At 45.9% G+C, this 24,970-nt stretch overlaps 1 protein-coding gene across 6 annotated transcripts in view; it reads left to right on the forward strand.

Moving 5' to 3' along the window:
* Positions 1-24,970, forward strand: part of CDRT4 (CMT1A duplicated region transcript 4) — a 61,803-nt gene that overhangs the window by 25,283 nt on the left and 11,550 nt on the right. The window contains exons 1-3 of one of the 6 annotated variants that reach the window (XM_047709265.1): positions 4,166-4,331; positions 9,891-9,958; positions 19,365-19,446. In XM_047709265.1, the coding sequence (XP_047565221.1) occupies positions 19,377-19,446 (70 nt within the window). In that variant the 5' untranslated portion in view covers positions 4,166-4,331; positions 9,891-9,958; positions 19,365-19,376. Of the gene's footprint in view, positions 1-4,165; positions 4,332-9,890; positions 9,959-9,988; positions 10,047-19,195; positions 19,254-19,335; positions 19,447-24,970 lie in introns of those variants that run through there. The other 5 variants (XM_047709264.1, XM_047709267.1, XM_047709263.1 and 2 more) reach the window with 5 other exon arrangements.

Genomic DNA, 24,970 nt, shown 5'->3' on the forward strand with positions numbered 1-24,970 from the left:
CTTTATTTTCTGAAGATAGCCATGACAATCACATGCTCTTCTGCAGTTTGTCCTTGTCATTGCTCCAGAAGGTGTGATCTATTGCACCACCCTTGTGAATCTGGGCAAATGATGTGATTCCTTTGTCCAATAGAACAGGGCAGAGGTGATGCTGTGCTAGTTCTAGGGAAGTCCTTAACTGGCCTTGTGGTTTCTATCTCCTGCCTCTTGTGACTACCATGCTGGAGAGGAGCCCAAGCCACGTGGACAAGTCTGGAGAATGAGACACCATGGGGAGAGAGAAAGGAAGGGAGAGATTAGGGAGCATCAAGATGCCAGACAAATTATAAAGAAGTCATCTTGGAAATAGACCTTCTAGTTCTGCTGCCCTGGCTGATGCCATGTGGACTGGAGAACTGTTCAGCTGAGCCCTTCTTGAATTCTGGACCCACAAGTGTTTAAGTGAAATAAATGTAGCTTGTAGTGCAACCATGGATCTCTGGAAATCTGCCTTGAGACACAATGTTATGGTGTATGTTGGGTTGTTCCTGGCAGGGTCCTGCAGGAAGGGCCTATGGAGAACATCTGGGGAGGGCTTCAGATGTGGCCAAACATAGCTATGAGAGTGAGTTTCATGTGGCATCCAACAACCTTCTGCACCAAAAGGAAGAGGACTCCTTACAGAAATTGTCTTACATTTTAGATACACCCAGAACAGCCTGTCATAAAAACAGGAAGGGAGCTATCAAGCACATCTAGGCTCATGTCAAAAGGACTCAGGAACCAGCTTGAAAAGGTTCTGGCTGGCTAGAAAAGGGACAGTTTGAGGATTTGTAAGAATAAGGACTGCAATGGATTGAAACACTTCAAGTGTAAGTTCATCAAAAAACCCAAAAACTTCAGTCACTTTTGGAGCATGCAAATATCCAGTTTATTATTTTGAAGACTGATAAATAAGAGAAAAGAAATCCATGACTTATTTGTTCCACTTTTCCCATGTACTGAGCCTCAGTGTAAGCAGTGTTGATGAGAAATGTCTTCTTATAGATTTAGTCTGCATAAAAAACAGAGAAGGAATGGTAAAATTAAGATAACATCAATTTGAAACTCCTGATGAAATAACTTTTCTTATCAGCAATCATTAGCAGCTGCTAACATCACAAAAACAGAGGCAACTTGGCATTATGTCACTCCTATTTGCCATACTGTCTATGGAAAAGTGAAACTGGACCCACTCCAGGCTTTAGATCTTATGGCCAACTCATAGGGGACAGAGGAACCAGTTAAAGGACACCATGGAGATGTCATCTGCATACTCTAGACTGTAGGAAACTCATTCTTTAGCAAATAAGGACACAATAGGAGAGAGGGAAGGGGAACCTGTGCAATAAAAGGGTTATCAGCTGATTGAAATGCAATTGTGATTCCACAACCCCTCATGGCCATTAGGCCATTCAGGACATGCTTTAAGCTTTAGCACTGTTGCCAAGTACCAATTCTTTCTTAACATGCTATCTCTGTTCTTGTGAGAACTAGATTGTTCCAGGCCATGTCACAGGCCAGAGGCTAGGCAGTGGATTGCCTGGTTTGATTTGTCCACTTTTGGCTTATTCAACTTGAGAAACAGGTCTGTAGGGGACCTTACTAGGAGAGGTTGATGTGTGCTGCTGTTTAACACTGGATGCAAGCTGGGGACCCACAGGGAGAACTGATAAACTTCTGACCCAAAGTACTGTTTTCTCCGAGATTTTCTTTTCAGTTTTCACAGAAAATCCAAGTGTGTGGGTTAAAGAGATACATCTGAGTCCACTTAGTTAGTGATTTGGGGAGTAGTGAGGAGAAAGAGTAAGAGAATGTAAGAGCATGTAGGAGAGGTGGGAGCTGGGGGTCTGAGCAAGCCCACTTTGGTTCTGAGTGGGTTCTTACATTGAGCTGATGCAGAGAGCTAGTTGGTTTCCCCTTCTGTATTTTTTTTTTTTTTTTAAGAGAGAGCGAGAGAGCATGAGTGAGGGCAGGGGGAGGGGCAGAGGGAGAGGGAGAGAATCCCAAGTTGAGGATAGGCATGTTCTCGCTGCACTGAGTATGCAGTCCAATGTGGGACTCAATCTCAAAACCCTGAGATCATGACCTGAGACAAAACCGAGAGTCAGATGCTGAACTGACTGAGCCATCTGGGCGCCTCTATTTTCCTCTTCTTAATGGCATATACTGTGGAGTTGGCACATCTGATTCTTCTATTGAGGAACTGTGTATCTATGGGCTGCTCACTTGACTTCTCTGTGCCTCAGTTTCTTCATTTGTGAAATGGGGATTAAAAGAGTAGAACCTATGTGTTAGGTCCATGTTGAAGATTTTGAACCCTGGATCAGTTAATTCATGAAAAATTGAGAACAGTACTTGGCACAGGGTGCATGCACAGGTGACTGAGAGCTAGCTCTTAGGCCCCCTGTGTACCTTAACTCATTCTGCACTGAATGAAGGGAAGGAACCATACTCAGCATCTGCCTGTTGGGAGGTGACAAGGAGGGCCAGTGACCAGGCTGGCGAGGTACACTGAGGGACTTTGGCAGCCTATGAGTATCTCCAGACTGGTGAGCACCAGGGCTTACATTGCACACTTGCTTGGCTTGTCCCTCTCACAGCCAATAGAAGCCAGTGGGTGAGCCCAGATGCACATCGTGCTGACTCGTGGGGAATTTGCTGCCCACAGAGGAGGGGAAAAATGCACCTCCCTAAAGCCAACAAAGGCCAGGCCAGCCCTGTGGGAGGAAAATAACTCAGGCTATAGATTTTCTTTCCAAGACTTGGAGTTTCGCCATGAACAACATAGACACGGATGTGATTAGCATCATGGCCTCTTGAAGCACCATCTGTGTGCTGTCAGGTGGCAGGACTGATGTCACTTCTCAATGCCACTCTGGTTCTTTAACTGATTTGTTCAGGGACTGGCTCCCAGCTGGGTCCCAGCTCCTGTTACCTGCAGTACTAGACCTATAAGTACCTCAAACAACTCCTTCAAGCTGCCTAAGACTTTAAAAGTTTCATCTTTGGAGGTTCTTGTGAAACCATGGGATATGGTAGGTCACCTGCCATCCCTACCCCCCAACTCTAAACTAGCCCTGCCCTTGATCTTTGGATGCAATGATGTCCAAGTCTTCCCTAGATTTGCCAGGAGAGAGAATGAAACGTTCTTAAGACCTCGTTTCCTTTCTTGCTCATGCATGCCCTAGAGCATCTCCAAACAGCCAGGCCAGGGATTCTGCATCCTTATTTGGAGTATCCTCCATGATGTCTGAGGAGAGGTTGGAGCCGTTGTCCCACTGGCGTGGGAGTTACGGGGTGGGAATGGGCGCAAAGACCTGATGTCAGGACAGAGCAAGGTGACAAGGGTCTGAGTGGGGGTTTGGGTCATGGGCAGTCAGGAAAGGTAGGCTTATGTAATGGGCAGGGAGAAAACATGTTGGAGGTATTACCAGAAGGGCCAGATAGCTCTGTACCAGACAAGTCCAGTCTGGCTCTGGAGCTCCATCCCAAGTTGATATGTGCAATGACACCTCCATGTTTCCCAGCCGGCTCTGTGCCTGTCCTCCTTGAATCTCGGAGGATATCTCAGAGTTGGGGTCACAGGTGGGGTTAGAAACTGCACACCCCATTGCAAATATGGACAGGTCACTGGAGTGGAGGGGAGGGGGCTGTTTCCGAACAGCTTCCTGGTGACAGCAATTCTATCTCCTGGTCATCCAAAGAGCATTTTGTTTCAGAGGAATGTAAGGAGCTTGCTGGAAAGGTAAATTCTTGGGCTCCACCCTTCAGGTACTGAATCAGAAACTCCAGGCTGGGACCGATAATCCGTGTCTTCATAAGCTCTCTAGATGATGCTGGCACCAAGGAACTTGACCACCAGTCTCATCCATCTCTGTACCTGGCCAGGTATTGTGCAGAATATGTGTGTGTTAACATGAAGAAAATCCATGTCTCATTGGCTCTCCGGCCATCAGAGACCCCAAATGAGAGATCATGCCCGGCACATAGTAGGCATTTCACTAAGGGGGACAGGAAAGATTGTTCAGGCACCAGGGTTTGAGGTCTGTGTGGCTCACCGAGGAGGAAGAGAACAAGACAGAAGATTCATGGGTGGGGAACATGGTGACTGCTGATGTCACAATGCCCCTGTTTACCCTGACGTCAGGACCACCTGAGAGGGTGGCAGAGAGAGGATGGCTGGCTGCAGTGAGAAGACCAACAGGGAGGTGGGATCGAGGACTAGACTATTTGCAGACAAAATATAAGCACCAGGCAGGAGAACCACCAGGGAACTGGAGGAAGCATGGGGAATCACCGAGACCTCTCAGGTAGGCGTCTGGGTAGAGCAGCAGGTGTCTCTGATGGGGACAGTCCAGGGTGACAGTGAAAAGGCACACACCCAGCTACCAACGGGAAGGCAGGTCTTTCACGGGAGCCTTTGGTTTGTTTGAGGATTCCGAGGATGTCAGGCAGTCTTTTCCCTGAGTGGCTGCCACTTCTGGTCGCACACCCCCCGGGACTCTGTCACACATACTGATGTCCAAACTCCACCACCCAGATCCTGATTAACTTTGTTTGCTGAGGGCTCCTGCGTGGGTACGTTTAAAAGAGCCTGTCAGGTGATTCTACTCCGTCGTCAGGGTGACAATTCTGCTTAAACAGGAAAACAACACTCACACACACACACCACACAATACACCCATGTTTTCTCCTGGGCAGTGGGCGGCAAGGGATCGCGTGTCCAGAGATGCCTCGCCTCTGGACAGAGCTCAGCACCAAGAGAATACTAAGCTAGGACTGGTAAATGCCTTCACTGTTAAGAACCTATAGGAACCTATACGGAAAAAGATCAACAGCCTTCTTAAAAAAAATAATAAATATTCAAGTGGCTTATTTAAAAAAAAAAGAACAGGGTATAAAAGGTGACATTAAATAAAAATAACACTCGGGGGTACCTGGGTGGCTCAGTCATTGAGCATCTACCTTCTGCTCAGGTCATGATCCCGGGGTCCTGGGATCGAGCCCTGCATCAGGCTCCCTGCTTCTCCCTCTTTCTCTGCCCCTCTCATGTGCTCTCTCACTCTCTCACTCAAATAAATCTTAAAAAACAAATAACACTCAGTAAACCTTAGGATCAATGCAGGTACTGCGGTGTAGACGGGGTAGCAAGAACAGGTACCTCTTCGGGGGCCCTGTGGTGGTGTTTCTGGTGGCCACAGCCACAGAGACCACTCTATGTTGGCTGCTGGGGTTTTGAACCTGCTTGAACTACACTGAGTCAGTATGAGAGCTGCAGAGAGGCAAGACTACAGGAAACCAGAGTTCTTGGGTTCAAATTCAGACTTTGGAGCACTTCTTCCCTCCACTTTAGTGGACATTATTTCAGGGATGTCTTCCAAGGGCTTGCAGCTGGGACTCGTGCAGGGCACACGGAGGCTTCCTCCCCAGGCTGTGCAGTGTTCCAGCCCTGCAAAGCCCTGGTCTGCTCTGGATGTAGGATTCTAGCAGCTTTTATTTCTTTTTTAGAAACTAGATTTTCTTTTTTTTTAATATATATTTTTAAATTTTATTTATTTATTTGACAGAGAGATCACAAGTAGGCAGAGAGGCAGGCAGAGAGAGAGGAGGAAGCAGGCTCCCTGCTGAGCAGAGAGCCCGATGTGGGGCTCAATCCCAGGACTCTGGGATCATGACCTGAGCTGAAGGCAGAGGCTTTAACCCACTGAGCCACCCAGGTGCCCCGGATTCTAGCAGCTTTGCTTTGTTCTCTTGAGTCCGCAGGCTGAGCCACGACTGGCCCTGGGCTTCCCTCCTCATTCCCTCTAGTCAGACTGAGAGCCACTTGGGTGCCATATTGGAACCGGTTTGTCAGTGTGTGTGTGCATCTGTGTGTGTGTCTCTGTGTGCCTATATGACTGTATGTTGGTGTGTGTGTGTAAGTGCATGTGTGTGTCTGTATATGTGTGCCTCTGTGTGCATGTGTGTATTTGTGTGTATATATGTGTGTGCCTGTGTGTATGTCTCTGTGTGTGTATGTGTATGCTTGCATGTGTACACGTGTGTGTGTCTTTGTGAATGCCTGCCCAACCCTCACTTTTTGGAGTCCCCGATCGCTGTGACTCATGAGTCACCCCACTAGCTCCTTCCTGACCAGTGGCTGTCATGGAGCTGTGAGGATGGACCTTGGGGAGTGAGGAAAGAGCAGCAGCTGGTATGGGCCATTCCCTGGGGAATTTTGACTGAGAAAAGGAGAAAAATAGAAGTCAGGGAAACTTGGGGTCAAGAGAAGAATTTTCTAGAGGCGGGGACTTGTGGCGTTGTTTGAATGCAGAAGGGGAGGAGCAGAGGAGAGGGACACTTGGAAAAAGCTGGTGGGGAGGCAGGGCAGGGAGCAAGGCTGGATGGGAGAGGCTGAGGAGGATGGGACCAGAGGCAGGAGGAGAGACGGATGTCCGCACCCACTGCTCTGCTCCCAGGACTTGTTACCATGCTCGGAGATGGCAGGGTGCTGTCACTGCCAGGAATGAGTTCCAACCCGCAAAGGAGTGGACAAAGCAAGCTTTGAAAAGGCAGCAAATGCCCAATGAGGTTGACATTTTGCTCATGTACACGTGCAAGCTCTTTTCCTCATCTCATTCCTGCCAGGGCCAACCATCTCCAACTCTGTGCCCCTTCCCATTCCTTTACCCTTCCCAATCTCACCCCCATGCTCATCCTTATCTCTGTCTCCAACTCTATGCCCATCCCTATCCCTTCATGCTTCCCAAGCCCATCTCCATGCTCACTCCCATCTCCATCCCTAACCCCAAACCCATGTCCATCCCTACCCCATCCTTATGTCAATGCAATTCCCACTTTGCCAGAGAAATAGGGCGAAAGAGGTCAGTAACCAGCCCAAATTTATACTGCTGGCTAGCCAGGTCCAGCACTAGAACCTAACACCACCTGACACCGATGGTTCAAGCTCTGAACTCCCATGCCATACTCCCACATGACTTTGGGTCCCTGGTCCCTGGACCCTATATGATGTCCAATCCTATTGCCTGCTCGACCTCCTACCATCACTTTTCTGGCTCCTGAAGTGGTCCTTTGCTGTTCAAACTTCAGACAGTCTGTGCATCTCAGCTCAGACTTCTCTACCAGCTACTGACCCCTGGCTGGCCCCTAGCCCTGTTTCTTCCCCAGGACCTCATGGGACTTCCCCAGTCCTAGTTTCCCCCAGGCCACCATATTGCTGATGACAGGACAGACAGGCAGGTAGGACAGGCTCTGAGGAGGGTGTCTAGGAGGAGGTATTTTTTTTTTTTAAAGATTTTATTTATTTGTCAGAGAGAGAGGAGAGCGAGCGAGCACAGGCAGACAGAATGGCAGGCAGAGGCAGAAGCAGGCTCCCCGCCAAGCAAGGAGCCCGATGCGGGACTCGATCCCAGGACACTGGGATCATGACCTGAGCCGAAGGCAGCTGCTGAACCAACTGAGCCACCCAGGCGTCCCTAGGAGGAGGTATTTTAAGTTGGGATGGACCACCTTCATGTCCATGGTCTACAGCAAATGGTGGGGACTCCACTGCAGAGAGAGAAGACGGGGCTCCACAGGGGGCAGGGCTTGAGGAATCCACCATCCAAGTGACAGTGAGTGCCCAGTTGGGGCCAGATGCCAGGAAAGTGCAGCAGGTCAGGCCTGCTCCCTGCGAAATACTCGGCCTACTTTGATTTTCAATTTTCATTGTTTATCTCTAAAATAAATATTTATTTTACCTTTATATTTTTTAAGGTTTTTAGGAACACGGGAAAGAATGATTTTGTTTTTAGTTTTAGATGCTTACTTTTGGTCTTAAGGAGACAAGGGCCAATTTGCTAATTATAGCCTTGAAGTCACTGGCTGATGGCCAGGCCTTCTTTGATCGGTGCAAGCCACCTGCGCTGCTTTTCCAGGCCCTGTGCTCTTTTGCTAATGGGTTCTCTGGCCAAATGATCCATTATTTTACTCATAGTCAGGAAGACCCAATCCTCCCCCACCCTCTGCCCCCTTGTTTCTGCATTACACCAGATCTTCTGTATCCTCTCCTATCCCCATCTTCCAGTATAAGTCTCCCCACTGATGCCGAAGAGAATCATTCACAGGTGTGTACACACAGCCCCCCATACCCACCCCCACCTCACCCCTCCTTTTAGCAACTTTTGCCCCATTTCTACCTGTCCCTTCCACTCCCTTCCCCTGCTATCCTTATATCTTAATTATGAAGAAAATTTGAAATATACATCAAGTGCCCAAAGACATCCAGCCTACCTCTTTGTGACTTTCCGGAAGTGGACACCTGGTATCAACACCCTTGTCAGGAGGTAGGATGCTGCCAGGCCCCAGGACCTCCCCATCCCCTTCCCCTAGCCCATCCACTCCTGTTACTTATCTCTTCTCTAATCCTCAGAGGTAACTATTATCCTGAATTTGTGCTCATCACACCCGTCCTTTACACTGAGTAAATGTATTTCTAGACACTGCATTTTGCTAGACTTCTTTCGTTCAGTATTATGTTTGTGAGATTCATTCAGGATGAATGCACTCAGGAGTCCCCTGTTTCTTTCTGGTGCTACCTGCCATTGCAGTCAATGGATATACCACTTTTTAAAATCCTTTTTTTTTTTTTTTTTAATTTTTTTTATTTTTTTTTCAGCATAACAGTATTCATTATTTTTGCACCACACCCAGTGCTCCATGCAATCCGTGCCCTCTACAATACCCACCACCTGGTGCCCCCAACCTCCCACCCCCCACCCCTTCAAAATTCTCAGATCGTTTTTCAGAGTCCATAGTCTCTCATGGTTCACCTCCCCTTCCAATTTCCCTCATCTCCCTTCTCCTCTCCATCTCCCCTTGTCCTCCATGCTATTTGTTATGTAAAATCCTTTTTATTCTAGGTGGCTATTTGGGTTCTTTTCAATTTTTGGATATCACAAGCATCACAGTTAGAAACATTTTCGAGGGGCGCCTGGGTGGCTCAGTGGATTAAAGCCTCTGCCTTCGGCTCAGGTCGTGATCCCCGGGGTCCTGGGATCAAGCCCTGCTTCAGGCTCTCTGCTCAGTGGGGAGTCTGCTTCCTCTGCTCTCTCTCTGCCTGCCTCTCTGCCTACTTGTGATTTCTGTCTGTCAAATAAATAAATAAAATCTTAAAAAAAAAAAAAAAGGAAACATTTTCGACCATGCATTTTCCTGTTATGCATTTCTGATCCTGGGCGTGCAATTGTTAAGTCTAAGAGTGATCCTATGTCTGTCTTTAGCAGATGATGTCAAATTGTGCTCAGTTTACATTCCACCTGGCAGCGTTACGGGTGGTCTCATTACTCTCCTCTTTTTCCACTTGGCATTGTCCGTTTAAAAAATTGTAGACATTCTTGGGCATATAGTGGTATCTCTCTGAGGTTTTAATACACATTCCCCGTGGGATGAGTACCTTCTCATTTGTTTATAGTGCCAATTTCATATTGTCTTTTGTGATGAAACTATTCAAGTTTCTCTGCTAATTTTCTCACTTTGCCCCCCGTCTTTTTCTTATTGATTAGTAGGGTTTAAAATTTATTTTTATATTTATCTTTTTAAGATTTTATTTTTAAGTAATCTCTCCACCCGCTGTGGTGCTCAAACTCACAACCCCGAGACCAAGAGTCGCATGCCCCACCTGAGCCAGCCAGGTGCCCCTAAACATTTAAAAAAATATATATTCTAAATACAAGCCCGTTTTGGTTATATGGAAGACCACAATCTTCTCAGACAGAAGCTTGTCTTTTCATTCTCTTCATGGCGTCTTCCAGTTGAACAGAAATTCTTAACTCTAAGAACTCTTTTTCTACCTTGAGGGCATGAAGATATTTTCCTCTGTTATCTTCTAGAAGCTTCACTGTTCTAGTTCTAACAAGTACAACCCACCTGGACTTGAGTTTTTGGGTATTACGAGAAGGTAATTATTTTTCCAGATGGACATCAAGTGATCTAGCACCATTTAATGAAAATACTGTCCTTCACTCGCTGCTGCAGAGAGCCATTGGGTAGGTCTTATCTGAGCTTTCTTTCTTTTTTTTTTTAAAGATTTTATTTATTTATTTGACAGACAGAGATCACAAGTAGGCAGAGAGGCAGGCAGAGAGAGAGGAAGGGAAGCAGGCTCCCCGCTGAGCAGAGAGCCTGATGCGGGGCTCAATCCCAGGATCCTGGGATCATGACCTGAGCCAAAGGCAGAGGCTTTAACCCACTGAGCCACCCAGGCGCCCCTTGTCTGAGCTTTCTATTCCAAGCAATTGTCTATTGATCCCACGCTGCACCTTGTAGACAATGCCCTTCTATAGTGTCTTAATTATTCGGGCTTTTGAAATCCAGCATAACACGTTCCTCAAGTTTATTAGTCTTCAAGATTACCATCTCTATTCTTAGCTCCTTTTATATTTAAATAAACTTTAGAAATCAGCTTGTCAGTTTCTATAAACACTCCTGTTGGGATTCTCTTTGAGATCACATTAGATCTATGGCCCAATTTTAGGAGAATTGGCATTCTTGACAATGAACAAATCCTTTGATTTATAGGGATGTTTAAACATGTCTTTTCAGTTTTCCATAAAGAGGACTTACACATCTTTTGTTAGGTTTAGTCCTAATTTTGAGGCCTTCAAAACAATTGTACACAGTATCTTTCTAGACATTTTATTTTATGTTTATGGCAGATGTTTAGAAATGCAAATGATTTTGATACACTCTCTTTGTATCCAAAAACCTCGCTAAACTCACTCATGCTAACCATTTATTTGTAGATTTGTTTGGGTTTCTAGATAGGCAATCATGGCATACTAGTTGGGAACACTAGTTTTAGAATCCGACTGAGTTGGTTTTGAATTCTTTTTTTAAAAAATTAACTAATTTATTTAAAGTAGGCTCTATATCCAATGCTGGGCTTGAACCCACAACCCTGAGTTCAAGAGTCTAATGTTTTACCAACTCAGCCAGCCAGGCGCTCCATTGGTTTTAAATTCTAACTTCATTATGCCCTCGATGTAGGACTTTGAGAAAATGGCTTGATTTTTCTGAGGCTGTTTCTCTGTACAAAGTGGTGATACTTTCTCGTAGGTTTACCACAAGGAATAAGTGAAATGAAGGATAATATGTCACCCTGAGGCAATGCTAGCCTACATGAGTCTCCATTTTTGATTTGTCATTACTTTCCTTATCCTCAATTTCCTCTTTCCCATTTAATTCCATAGCTCTCCAAATTCTGGCTTTTACCCTGTCATTTTACAGAGTTGCTCTCATAGGTGTGTTCCTAGTGCCGACTTTAATGGACGGTCCCATTGCCGATGCCAGTTTCAAGTCCCAGAGATCACCTGTACGTCGGGCTAACTGGCCATACATTTGGGATTTCCTACAACTCCTTCATCGGGTTGGATAATTTGCCAGGATGATTCATGAAACTCAAGAAAATGCTTTACTTATGTTTCCCTTATTAAATAGGATGTAGTCAGGAACAGCCACATGGAAGAGATGGAGTGGGAGTGGCACAGAGCTTCCACACTTTTTCCAGGTCCCCCACCTTCCCAGAAAGTTGATGTATTCACAATCCTGGAGGCTCCCTGAACCCCATCACTTAGGGATTTTCATAGAGATTTCATTTCATAGCCACGATTGGTTAAGTCAATTGCCATTGGTGATTGAACTCAATGGCCAGCCCTTCTTCCATTCATGGAGGTTGGGGTGGAGCTGAAAGTTCTAACCATCTAATTACCTGCTTGGTCTTTCTGGCCATCAGCCACCATCCTGAAGCTATGTAAAGCTCCCCCCTGAGCCATCTCATGAGCACACAAGAGACAATAATTTCCAAAGGTTTTAGGAGTTTTGAGCCAGGAGTAAGGGACAAAGACCAATTAAAAAAAATTATACCATAGACTCCTTGTAGATACCTTCTCTTGGCTTTTTGAGTCTACTGCCTTGGTTCTTCTTCCTCCTCTCTGGGTCTCTTCCCAGTGTTCTCATGGGCTCTTCTTTCTTCCCATTCCTTAAATATTGATTTTTTCCCCCCATGGTTCAGTTCTCATTCCTGTTCTCCATTCAATCTTTGACCTCATCTTTTTACCAAATCTGTATGTGCAGGGGGGACCATTGCAGGTGGAGAGAATGGCTGCAATTTGGTGAGTTCAAGGACAGAGAGAAGGGCAATGTGATTGGAGTGGGAAGGGAGAGAGAGAGAGAGAGAGAGGCAACTTTGATAGGAGTTTGGATTTCATTCCAGGGTTATGTGGAAACCTTCCAGGAAGGATGTGAATGTGGGTGCATGTTTAGAAAGACCACTCTGGATGTTGTGTGTATAAAATAAACAGTATGGCATTAGGAAAAGAAGCAGGGAGTCCAGTTTGGAGGCTGTGTGAGTGTATTGGTGGTTATGGAGGCAGCACTGCAAATATTTAATCACGTGGATCCTGGTACCCACCTCCAAATCCTGGATCCTCCACAAGAGGTACGGCTTTGAGCAAGTCACTGAGTCTCTCTGTGCTGCCATTTTATCCTCTGTAAGAGGCCATAATAGTAACACTTAACTCCTAGTTTTGAAGGCTCAATGAGTTAATATATGTAAAACATGGAACCATGCTATGAGTTATTATTATTATTATTATTAGTCATCATGATAACATGGAGACAAAACAATGGATTCAGGATATTTCTACAGGTTGAATTGACATGACTTGATGATACATTGGATCTTAAGGATGAAGGGGAGAGGAAAAAGACTCCCTAGTTTTTTTGGCAAAAGGTTTGTTTGGAGTGCTGTTTAGTAAAATGGGGAAGACCAGGGGAGGAGCAGGTCTTGGTGTGTGTGTGTGTATGTGTGTATGTTCAACCTCAGTGTTGAACAGGGTAGTTCTGACCCATCCATTAAACATCCAAGAATTGATGTCTGGCAGGGTGTTTGATATATGAACCTGGAGTTGAGTGTTCATAGAGGCTCTGAGAAGAGCTCAGGGAAGCCTGGAGACACACGTGTGGGAGTTGTGGCACAGCGATGGTGTTAGACTAGGAGGGTGTGCAGACAGATGGAGAGAAGGGCACCTAGGACAGAGCATGGGGCTCTCTCGCATTAAAGCTAGAGCAGAGAAGCAGGATCTGGCAAGGATCCTTGGAATAGTGGGCTGTGAGGCGGCAAAACTAGGAGAGAGAAGAAATCTGAGAGCGGCCATTGGGATCCATTGCTGCCAACAAGTCAGACAAGCTTGTACTAAATGCCAAGTAGATAATTGAGTCTGGCAACATGGAAGCGATTTGCTGAATGGACAAACAAAATTTAACTTCATCAGTTGGCCAGTTTATTTAAAAATCAATTCAGTTAGGAAGTCTGGTTGTATCCCCTCCTTGATGGCCAACAAGGATTAACGGAGGGGGGAATTCCAAAGACAAAAGAGCAGACAGCCTTCCACAAAGCAGGGTCGTTGTTGCCTCGTAAAAGATCCCACCTGCTTCATCGCTCATGAGTAGAGAAGCAGCTCTCACCTCTCCTTCAAAATAAAATTTTAGGAACCCACCAGGGACCCAACTGACGTGAAAAAGTGTTTCTGAAACTGGAATCAAAAATTTCCAGGGACACCACAGTTTGGCACAACTGTTCTGAATCTAGGAGCATGTTAAGACACTATGTCTAAGCCTTTCCCAAAGCAGACCATTAACCTTTTAAATTAATCTTTTCCCTATTATCCAGTAAAATGTTGGCTGTCAGATCAGTGATTCTCATACCTTGGTGCCCGTCAGCATTGGCTGAGGTCTCATTAGGGCGCAGGTGGCGGGACATCATGCCACAGTTTCTGATGCAGTTGACTGGGGTAGGGCCAGAGAAATTGCATTGCTGACAAGCTCCCAGGTGATACCACCACCACCACAGCTGCTCTGGTCCCAGGAGCACCCTTCCCAACCCCTGGTCTGGTTTATATGCTCCCTGGCTTATATGGGGTCCCTCTTTTCACCCGGTTCAGTAGGAGGAGCTCAATCCGTATTAAGTGAGGGGATTAAATACCCTTTCTGTGGATCCCTTGGAGTTGAGGAGCAGGGTGAGTGTCGTGGTCAGGGTCAAGGACACAAGCTGTTATGTGATTTGCTGTTCCCCTAAATTCCCCAGCAGTCCCGCCATGATGTCTCTTCTCAGACCTTCCGGGGGCAAAGTTGCCATCTAGGGCTTTCTGCTTTGTTCTCCTTGAACCGTTCCTAACTTGCAGTTTCTGTCCTACACATTGTCAGAAAAGTTTTGGCAACTTGTTTCAAAACTGGATCTACGTGGGTGGAGTTTAGACAGAATTTGAGACAGAGGGACACAGTGACACAAGTGATTTAACGTGTAACGTCTTTCTTGGATCCATTATGCAGCCCCTGGGTGAAGCCAGTCCTTCCTCTCCACTCTCCGGAGCCAGAGGAGATGGGGTGGGGACTTGGCACAAGGCTTTGGGGAGATGGAATTAGTTAAGTCTCAGTCCAAGTGGGGTGAACACTGGTGGCCACATCCCATGGAGCACACACGTCTTCTGGTTAGTGGCGCTGCACCCACACCGGGCAACAGAGCCTTCTTTCTTCCTCGAGGAAAAGTGCCCCTTTCACAGCCCGCCACAGGCAAAGGAAATGGAAAATCCCGGAGCATCCCAAGCCCCTCTTGTTTCCAAGGGCTCTTTGCCTCCTGAGCCTCTCCCAAGTTCAGGGACAGGACAGAGCCTTTGCAAGCAGCCTGGGTCCGACAGGGAAGCAGTGAGTTCTGTAGCTGGAGGTGGTGGGCGGCACTGCCCCTGTTTGCCCCAGAGGGGAGAGGCCCCGCGTGCTGGCCTCCCAGCCTTGACCATGTCTCAATCAGAACAGAGCTCCGGAGCCCCTCCAGGCCCTCCTGGGCCGTAGCCCCAAACAGAGAAGCATAGCGATGGCTTTTCTGAGAAGCTGCTGATCTCAACCCAGTCTCTACATTCCTGGATGATGAGGGAGGGATTCCAGTGTTTGCTTTGAACAATGTTTTCCTGTGTCTGAACCGACTGGGTGCTAAATTCTTCCAGATTTCTGGCTCCATGTTGCAACTCCAACGGGACAGAAACAGGTTTACGGCGGTTGGCAGGGGAGCAAAAGCAGGGTCCGTCTGGGCACCTTCTGCGTCTAGAATTTCCACTCGGTGGATGGAAAGACTGTCAGCGCCAGGTCTGTGGGCTTTGTGCCTGGAGGGGTTTGTTGTGGTCCCAACTCAGAGCCCCGGGGTTGTGCCTTTCACATTTCTCACCCTAGAGGGCAAAAGTTAGCTTTTCTTTCTCAAAACACAGCAGGGAGTGAGAACAAGCTGAGTTTTGAAGGTCAGGCCTTGCAGTGTTTTCTCTGTTAGTATAAACCCAGAAGTTGTGCGTATAAGGAATTCATTTGGTGGGATATTGGGAAACCAGAGTGCATTCCAGTTCCTGGGGCCTGCAGTATGAGGCTTCAGAGATACGCAGGAGGACATAGCTGGACGGGAGACAGGAGACCCAAATCCTTAATTTTACACAAGGAAACTGAGTCAGAAAGACGCCTAGAGACATGAGGGCTAGAAAGTTGGACTGGAAGGAACTGTCCCCAACAGAGCTGAATGGATCTCTCAGAACCGCAGGGGTTGGGGATTGTGGCAACTTGTAACTACTGGTATTATTTATTGCTTAGGAAGATGACCACAGGACCGCATGGGAACATGGGAGACATTCTTCATTAAGTGTTGATAAGTCAATAGTTTTAAAGATAGAGCACTTCAGGAAACTAACTGGATCCATTTCAGGATAAAGGTGTTCTTCATTTCCACCAGCCACAATAAACAATGTTTTCATTCTTGTGTTCTGAGCTGATGAGCAATGCAGGGGGAACCCTCATGGGATCCCACAAGGACTTGATCTCTGTAGAGTTCTTGGTGAAGCTTCAGCCTCTGGGCAGGTGCCTTTCAGCCTGTTGAACCGGAACAGCTCAAATCCAAGTAGGGTGTGAGGCAGACGGTGACCTTGAAATTCACATTATTTTAGACCTTGTGCTTTTGGACCCAGGAAATATGGGTCCTGGATATTTTGTGTGTGTGTGCGTGTGCATACGCGTGTGTGTACATGTGTGTGCCTGTGCATGCACAAGCAGGAAAGAAAGATTGGTAGCAATCCTCCTGTCTTTAGGACAGAGGAGAAGCCCAAAGAGTATGTGTTGGGGTTGGATAAAATCGTTCCATGATAGAACCTGACATTTTGATCTGGCTGCTCTCACAAAGCCATTTTTATGCCAAAGACCCTTTTACCTGGTCTTAAAAAGAACGCTCTACAATTTCAACTTCCTATATCTCTCAAGTACTATGCAAGGCAAGTGCCCCACTACCATCTCTGAGCCCCCCTTCACACCTTGCTCCATGCCTTACTCCATCCCTGACCCTCTGGCCACATCAGTATGTCTGCTGTGTCATAAATGGCCTGGACAAAATTGGCTTTTACAGGATGGCTTTATTTCTATGGTACTTTATAACTATATATTCTACTTAGATAAATTGCCTCCTTCCAGTAGAAATTGCCTAGTTCCCTAGAGAAGGGAGTGGGATGATGTAGTCATATCACTCCCACTGCTGGCAGGGTAGGAAGCTCTCTTCCCTCTTAGTTTCAGGGGCTCTGTCTGGTAGGGGCCTTGTATCTCTTGCTGTGCAACAAATTACCCCAAATCACCCCAAGGCTCAGTTGTAACAAACATCTATTAGCTCACAATTTCTGCTGGTCAAGAATCTGAGTGTAATGTAACTGTGTCACGGTCTCTCCATGAGGGTGCAGTCATGGCTTTGGTGGGGCTGTGGTCCCATCTGAAAGCTTAACTGGGGGAGGATCTGCTTCCAATCTCACTCACATGGTTATTGGCTGTTGGCCACTAGGCTTCTCCATAGGGCAGCTCATAATGTGGCAGCTGGCTTCTCTCAGAATGAACGAGAGCGAGCACAAGAGAGAGAGAGCATGTTCGAGATAGAAGCCACGGTTTTTTGTAAGTTAACCTCTGAAGTGACATTCCGCCATTTTTCCATATTCTATTTGTTGGAAGGGAGTCTCTAGATGTAGCCCATACTCAAGGAGAGGGGATTTCATTAGGATGTGAATACCAGGAGGGGCTCATTGGGGGCCATCTTGGAGGCTGCCTACCACAGGCCTTTGGGTCCAGTTGCTGCTGAGTCTGTTCAGCCTGTGGGCCTTGTCACCCCACTAGTTCTGATAAGTCAGTGGCTGTGAGGGGTGAGGGGCAAGGAGCTTTGTGTTCATTCTTACTGCTCCTGAGAGGTCAGTACCCTCTCGTAATAGCCTTATTGAAGACTTCTCAGGGGCAAATGATTCTAAACTCCTAAACCAGATACACTTAGACTCCACTCTTCCATTTGATCCCACCTTCTCTCCAAGGAAAGCAGACAAGTCCAAGACAGCCCTCTCTCTGTGGTCTTGGTCGCTTATGAATAGAGCTCCACAACCCAGCAGCTTTCTCTGGAGTACATCTAGTGCTCACCTTGGATGCCAGTGTTACTCGGTATTCTTGTTACCAAAATGAGCCCTGGTCATAAACCAGAGAATGAAATTTATACCATTAGTTCAGGGTTCATTGTCTTCAACAGGAAAGCAGACTCAGAAAGATCCTTTTGGGTCATGAAATGCTTTTGCCTGAATTAATTGCATCACCCTAAACATGAACGTGACAGGACGTTTCTCATCCTGGATGCAGGAAAACCGAGGTTCAGAAAGATTAAGTAACTTGCTCAAGACTGGACATACAGAAATGAAGCTGGGTTTTTCAAACCAGTTCTCCCGACTCCAATTCTGTGCTCCACCCTGTGTCCCTTTTAAAGTTGTTTGCATACCTGAGTCTCCAGGTTATTCCTACTGGGAATCTGGCGAGACAACTTGGCCCAGTTTGCTCATTAAGTCATTCTAGACCAGGGCTGCAGTGACCTGAGAAGAGAAATAGAACCCATCTGGGACAGGGGATGTCAAAGCTGAAGTTTGCACGGTAGATATGGCTGGTGATATTGGAGAGTTAACACAGTGTTTGTGTAGGCATGTGTGTACGTGTGTGTATGTGTGTGTGTACTCTACGGGTGTTCTACTCGGGGTTATGTGTGTATGAGTGCATGTGAACACAGATGTCTCAGACCTGCCTGGGCTCAGAGATGATCTCTAGAGGGTGTCATTTTGGGGAGCAGAAGGTGTAAGAAGGGCTGTTGGGACCTGAAAGTTGGGATGGGATGGGTGACATGCGGGGACAGCAGGATGGCAACAGTTGTATTGGTGGGTGTCCTGAGCCCATCCTCTGACCTCTCACTGCTCCAGTCTCTTCCCTGATCTTCAGCTTGGTTGTCCATTTTGAAGGAGACACATTTGGTTAATTTCTCCAGCCTGAAAATTGAACCACATTGCTTTGGCACTACAGAAAATATCTCAGTCCTGCCATCATTATGATGACCACAACCCAACCCAACCAGTGGGATCTTACCAATTGGACTAGGTCCTGTGCCAAGGGATTTATCTGAATTATCTTATGACAAAAAGCCTCATGGCCATCCAAGCGTAGTTCTTGTTACTGCCCCTCTTGTAGAGATGAGCACGCAGAGATCAGGAGGTTGAAGTATCTTATTTCTGGTCACACAGCTAAGCAGCTGTGTGGACTGCCCTAAGCTCATGTTCTTCATTCTATGTCATACTTCGCTGGGAACAGTTGTTTAATACAGAGCTTTGCCTTTTTAGGAACTGTGGCTAATTCTCTTATCAGTTGCCCTCTTGAGATGTTGACATACACTATGATATCACAGAAACACAACAAGAACAACAATGAGAGAGCATGTCCTGTGGTGCTGCACGTGGGTGGACCTCAAAGGCCAGGCCTTCATTGGGCAGAGGATGTCCACACAACACACTCCATGAGGGGTCTGTTCCCGGATCTTAAAAGCATTCGACGCATCCCTCCTCCATGCCAAGGAGACACATTACAGCCCCCATTGTTTAATTGAGTTTCTGACTCAACAGAAACTCCTTTTGTCAGAACTTCAAAATTTCCTGGCATGTTACCCACACATATTTTCGGTGTGGACAGCAATGATGTGTCATTGTATACTACTTGTGTATATTTGTGCCTAGAAAGATTCATTTGAGACTAGTAACTAAATATTTCTCCCCAATTTCAGGAGACCCCTCCCTCCTTGACCTCTGGGGGATTGGCAGTTGCTATTTTCTCTTTCAACTGTAGGTAACGGTTTTCTATACATTCAACTGCCCACTTCCCCCAAAACTGTGCATATTAGTTATAATATATTATGTTTTACAAGTTTACCTTTCTCATTCTATTTTTCTTAGAAACCTAGTTAAATGAATTGCACCAGAGACTTGCAAGAACTTCCAGGTGGGAGAAGGAAGGACAAGAAGAGATTAGAAAAAGGTAGGCAAGCCTGGCCTTAGAACCTGACCATAGTTAGTCTTCAAAGCAGGCGACGTGTGGTCTGGCAGTTGACTAGAAATTAAAGATCTTACTTCTGTGCTTTAAGAAACACAATGTAGGAAGGGAGAAAGATCCAGCTAAGTAACAGACAGTGAAACAAATGGCCCTGGTAGTTGAGATACAAGAGAGTGCAGGGCTGACCAGCCTCCCAAGGGAAATGTCGCTGGACCAGTCCCTGGAAGGGAGACCAGTGGGGTGGGGGAGGTATTGGGAGGAGCATGCATCTAATTTATAATCATTCTGAGGAAAGAAAACATGTCCGTGAAAAGGCAGTTACATCCGGCATCACAGATGGAAGATACCCCAGGTATGGCATCGGGTACAGGTGAGACCTGACCATGTCTGGTGGGAGCAGAGGAGACGGAACACGTGCTGGACCGGATAGGAATGCACAGGCACGTTGAGAGGGAAAGCAGAGTAGGGCTTGAGTTGGAATTGGGTACATTTAGGTCCTGTGAACTTTTTATATTAGTAAGGTTTCACTTAGCTTCTTCAGGAGACCGGAATCCTGGATGGTTGTGGCTCCAAGCGTTGCTCCTTCTGGGCGCTTCCCATACAGTTTCTCATTTAATCTTTATCAAAATCCTGCAAGGGAAGTGTATCATTCCCATTTTATAGATGGGGAAACCCTAAGGCTCAGAGAGAGGGGACATGATTGCCCACTTGGAAGCAGTAAATGACGGTGCTAGGACTTGAACCCAGCTCTTCCCATGAACCATTTTCTGTTTGTCATATTTATCAGGGTGATGTCCCACCTTGGCCAATCAACCTTCTTTAGTAGTAGCTCTTGTCAGGTTATTTAGTCCGTGGTTCCCTTCGTGCCCCCCTGCATGGGTGGGTAGCTGCCTGATGTTTGGATTTCCAAAAATTCTTAGAAATTCCAGGGGCAATTTTTGTGGCAATTGCAGGAACATTCATTTATCTAACGACTTTGATCCAAGTGCCTGGGGACAGAGAAATGTGATGAATGAGATCCCTGCTCTTATGGAACCAATCTGCTAGCTGGTTAAGAGAAAGTAAACAGATGAATAAATCATAGGATATATATCAGGGATGGTGTCATTCACAGAATTAAAATAGGAGATTTGGTAGTGATTGGTGGCTACTCTAGGTTGTCAAGGAAGGCCTTGAAGAATTCACACTTAGTCTGGATCCTGACTCGTAAGAAGGAAAGACCCACGAGGAACTCAGAAAAAAGTGTATCCCAGGCAGAGGCTGGAGAAGGACGCTAATATTGGAACAAGCTTGGTGGGCTTGAGAAGAGGAGGAAGGGCCAGTGTGGCTCTGCAGGGAGTGGTAGGGGAGTGTAACTGGCTAAGGCCAGAAGGGTAGGTGGGGGCTAGATCAAGGAGAGCTTTGTAGACCAAGGTAAGGTATTTGCATTATATCTCAGATGGCAGGGGGAGCCATTGGGGTATTGGAAGTGGAATGATTTAATCTGACTTACATTTAAAAATGATCACTCTGGGTCTTTGAAGAGGGAATTTTAAGAGCATAAGAGTGGAAGCAGGGAGACCAGTGAGCAGGTGTCCAGTGGTCCAGTGAATAGATGTTGATGTCTTGGACTAGGGTGGAGATGTAAAGAAGTTACATAATGGCAGAGTGAACGGGGAGAAGATAATGAATTGGATGTACTAAGTGAAGAAGCAAAAGGAATCAAAGACAACCTTGACATTTTTGAATTGAATGATTTGGCAAAAGATAAGACTAGAGAGGGACATTTTAGGGAATAAGGTGGAGAGTTGGGCTTGAACCACGACGAGTTTGAGGTCCTATTAGACATACAAATGACGATGTAGAGTTGGCAGTTAGATATATATGTTTGGTCTTTGGGGAAGCGGTCAGGTTAGTGGTAAGATTTGGCAAATTGATGAGCTTTGAGGCCACAGAACTCATTGATGTCATCCTGGGGACAAGTGGAGATACAAAAAGAGAAGTGAGCCCAGAAAACATCAGTGGAATCCGAAAATGAGGGTGACAAGTGAAATGGGAGGAAATCAGGTTTGTATGATGTCACCGAAGCCAAGTAGGAAGATGTTTCAAGGACACAAGGACACAAGAGAGTGGTCAACTATTACCCATAACCATTGTGTTTTGGAAGATAAGAGGGGGAGGAGTCTGGAGTGCAGTGGAGAGATGTTTTTTGATAAGAATGTGGACACTTTATCCATAGAAGTTGGAGGGAAGACAGTGTGCATGCATCATTCGTGAGATGATGAAGAGGCCACTATTGATAATGGGGTGATGATGATACAAAGAAGCCAGTGTGCCAGAAATTGAAGTTGCCAGCAGCTGAAGGACAGAGGCTGGCAACAACCAGGTGGTATGGGGTGGTATGATCTGATAGGATGAGCTTCAAAGGAGAAGGGAGGAAAATGGTTTGAGAATGGCAGTGGGGAGTAAGGAAGATGAATACCATCCTCCAGGTCCAGAAACTTGTGGGTCCACAGGGGAAAAACAGCTCTCCCTCGAGAGAAGAGAGGATATGTCCTTTGGTGATGATCCAACAAAGCATTTGATGCAGAAAAGTCCCAGGGATGTATAGGGGTGGGGGTATCTCCACATTTCAGCTTCTTATCCTCAGCTTTTCAGATTTTGAGCACAGTTTTATCAGTTTACTTAAGGCTCAAAATGAATCCAACACCTTTTGATTCCTGACAATTTTCTTCATGTAATGTTGTAAATGCTATTTATAACAGGGTCATGTTTGCCTTCTGCCAAGAACACAGGGTTTAAGGACAGATGTTTTACCTGGGATGGTTAGAAAAGATTTCTCTGAGTGGTTGCGTTATGCTCTGGTTTTTGGGGGACATGCAGCTCCCCAAAGTGGGGAGTGAGAAGAAGGCTCAGGACAAAGGCAGTGGTACATGTCTAGGGCTTGGCCAGTGTGGGGGAATAGGGAGGAGTTGAGTGCACATGTGTCTCTATGTTTGTGTGCAGGGGAGAATCATAGTGATAGGAACCTGGATTGGAGGTTTTTCTGGGACTGAATTTTAAGGAAGGGGCATTCTTGGAAATAGGTAGTGAATATTTTTTGAACAGAAGTGTGACACCATCGGAACCTCCTCAGTTGTTTTTCTCTCATTAGAATGTCATGCCTGGAGTAGTGCTTGAATAATCCCTCAGTAAATATTTGTGGAATGGATGAATGAATATATTTATAAATGATAATTCTTGTGGCCACCATATGGAGGATAAGCAAGAGGGAAAAAGAATAGGGGTGGGAAGACATTTAGAGAACAGAGCCTGAATTCAGGGTGCGAGAGGGTAGAAGGAATTGCGTTTCTACGTTGAGTCTCAGGAAGGATGGTGATGTCATTGGCAGATACCAGACATGGAGATGGAGGAGATGTTTGTGGAAGTATGGATGTAATAGCAGATACTGACTTAGTTTCAAACAGATGAAAGACAAAACACTTAGAGAAACTTGTTTAATATGCTGTTAGAAATAAGAATCTATTCTCAGAAGAGAGATGGGTTCTTGGAACATGTTTTGGTTAACTATCAAGGTCCTAGTGGTACCAAAGTGGTAGAGTGATACGGTTTTGGGGAAGTGATTTTGACCACACTCAATGGAAAATGATTAATAATTCAGGATGCCAATATAATAATTTATAATGGGACATATACCTGAGTAATTTGATATGTCAATTTTCAGAAGATTGCTGAGTCAACAAGAGCAAAAGGGACCACTTTCATCAACCTATATAACCAGTGAAACCCCCCCTTTCTATTCAGTCACTTTTGGAGAACAAATATGGATGTTTCCAAGTTCCTGGCACCCTCCCCTTTTGTACATTGCTGGAAGAAACTTGTAAACTTTGGAAAGATCTTTTTCATACTTCCTTGCTTTCTCACTAGAAAATATGGCACACAATTTGACAATTTCTTGATGACTCAGGGACCTTATCAAGAATATATATGATCTCAGTTGGGAACGATATTGCTGGGATGGTCTCATTACCGCTGGAGGGTGGAATGGGGATTTGGAAATGGTGGCCCTTCACTAAAAGGTTCATGCTCTTTGTCCTTTTATGGGGAATTGGTATGCTTTTTGAGGTTTTTTGGTTCCTTCCACAGTCACCCAGGGTCTTGACAGTTGGCTGGGATATTTTGTACCTTCTTTGTTTGGAGACAGTTGTTGACTGGCTTTCAGTTGGCTCCTACACTTTGAGCTCTAGGCACAATACCTGGAAAATTTAGAGTATTTTTCATTGATCTCATTGCTAGCTCCTAGATAACACATACAGTCTGAAAGCATTGCAGCTTGTGGGCGGCTTTTGGGGAACAACTTCCTGTGCACAGCTGGTCTTGTCCCCAAGGGAGCTGATTCTTTTTAACTTCTCTCCTGACCCTTCCAGATGGGGTGGCGGGATGGAGGGAGGAGTTTAGCTACAGTTCTTCTGCCTGAAGTCTGCCTCATTTTGGCACTGGGAGCCGTCGCTCACAGATTTTGTATTACTTTCTGACCTCATCATGATGGGTTGTGCTCCAGTGAACGACAGACCTAGGAGATGGTAGGACCCCTAGGGACTATGGCCACAAATAGCCCAATTGCTCTTTGTCCATGAAGACAGGGGAGCAGGGAGGACACAAATCACCTCTCAGCATTGAGAGGAGAGTGGTTTTGGCAGTACTGAGATCTTTGGGAGACTAAAAACTAGCAGCCAACATTTCCTGAGCACCTTGCTATATACAGGTTTATAAACAACAGAAGGGCACCAATGAATTCTCCATTTTAAAAGACACTGCCATCACTTACAGCAGCTAAAATTGGAATACCTTAAAATCCCCAAATGCAGGCATGATTCATAATAGGTCATTCACTTGATGGATCACCAAGCAGCCTCTAAAATAACCATGAGGACTTTAAGAACATGAGAAAATACAATCTTTTAAAATTTTTTTTTAATTTTTTATTAACATATAATGTATTATTAGCCCCAGGGGTACAGGTCTGTGAATCGCCAGGTTTACACACTTCACAGCACTCACCATAGCACAAACCCTCCCCAATATCCATAATCCAACAGCCCTCTCCATACCCCCCTCCCCCCAGCAACCCTGTTTGTTTTGTGAGATTAAGAGTGTCTTATGGTCAATCAGAGAAAGACAACTATTGTATGCTCTCCCTGATATGAGGAAGTTGAGAGGCAACGTGGGGAGTTTGGGGGATAAGAAAAGAATAACTGAAACAAGATGGGATCAGGAGGGAGACAAACCATAAGAGACTCTTAATCTCACAAAACAAACTGAGGGCTGGGGGGGGTGGGGGTGGGGGGTGGGGGGGTGGGTAGGGAGAGGGGGGTGGTGCTACGGACATTGGGGAAGGTATGTGCTATGGTGAGTGCTGTGAAGTGTGTAAACCTGGTGATTCACAGACCTGTACCCCTGGGGCTAATAATACATTATACGTTAATTAAAAAAAGTAAAATAAATAAAAAAGATTAAAAAATTAAAAAAA

The sequence above is a fragment of the Lutra lutra genome, chromosome 16 (genome assembly GCF_902655055.1).
Source record: "Lutra lutra chromosome 16, mLutLut1.2, whole genome shotgun sequence".
Taxonomy (NCBI): domain Eukaryota; kingdom Metazoa; phylum Chordata; class Mammalia; order Carnivora; family Mustelidae; genus Lutra; species Lutra lutra.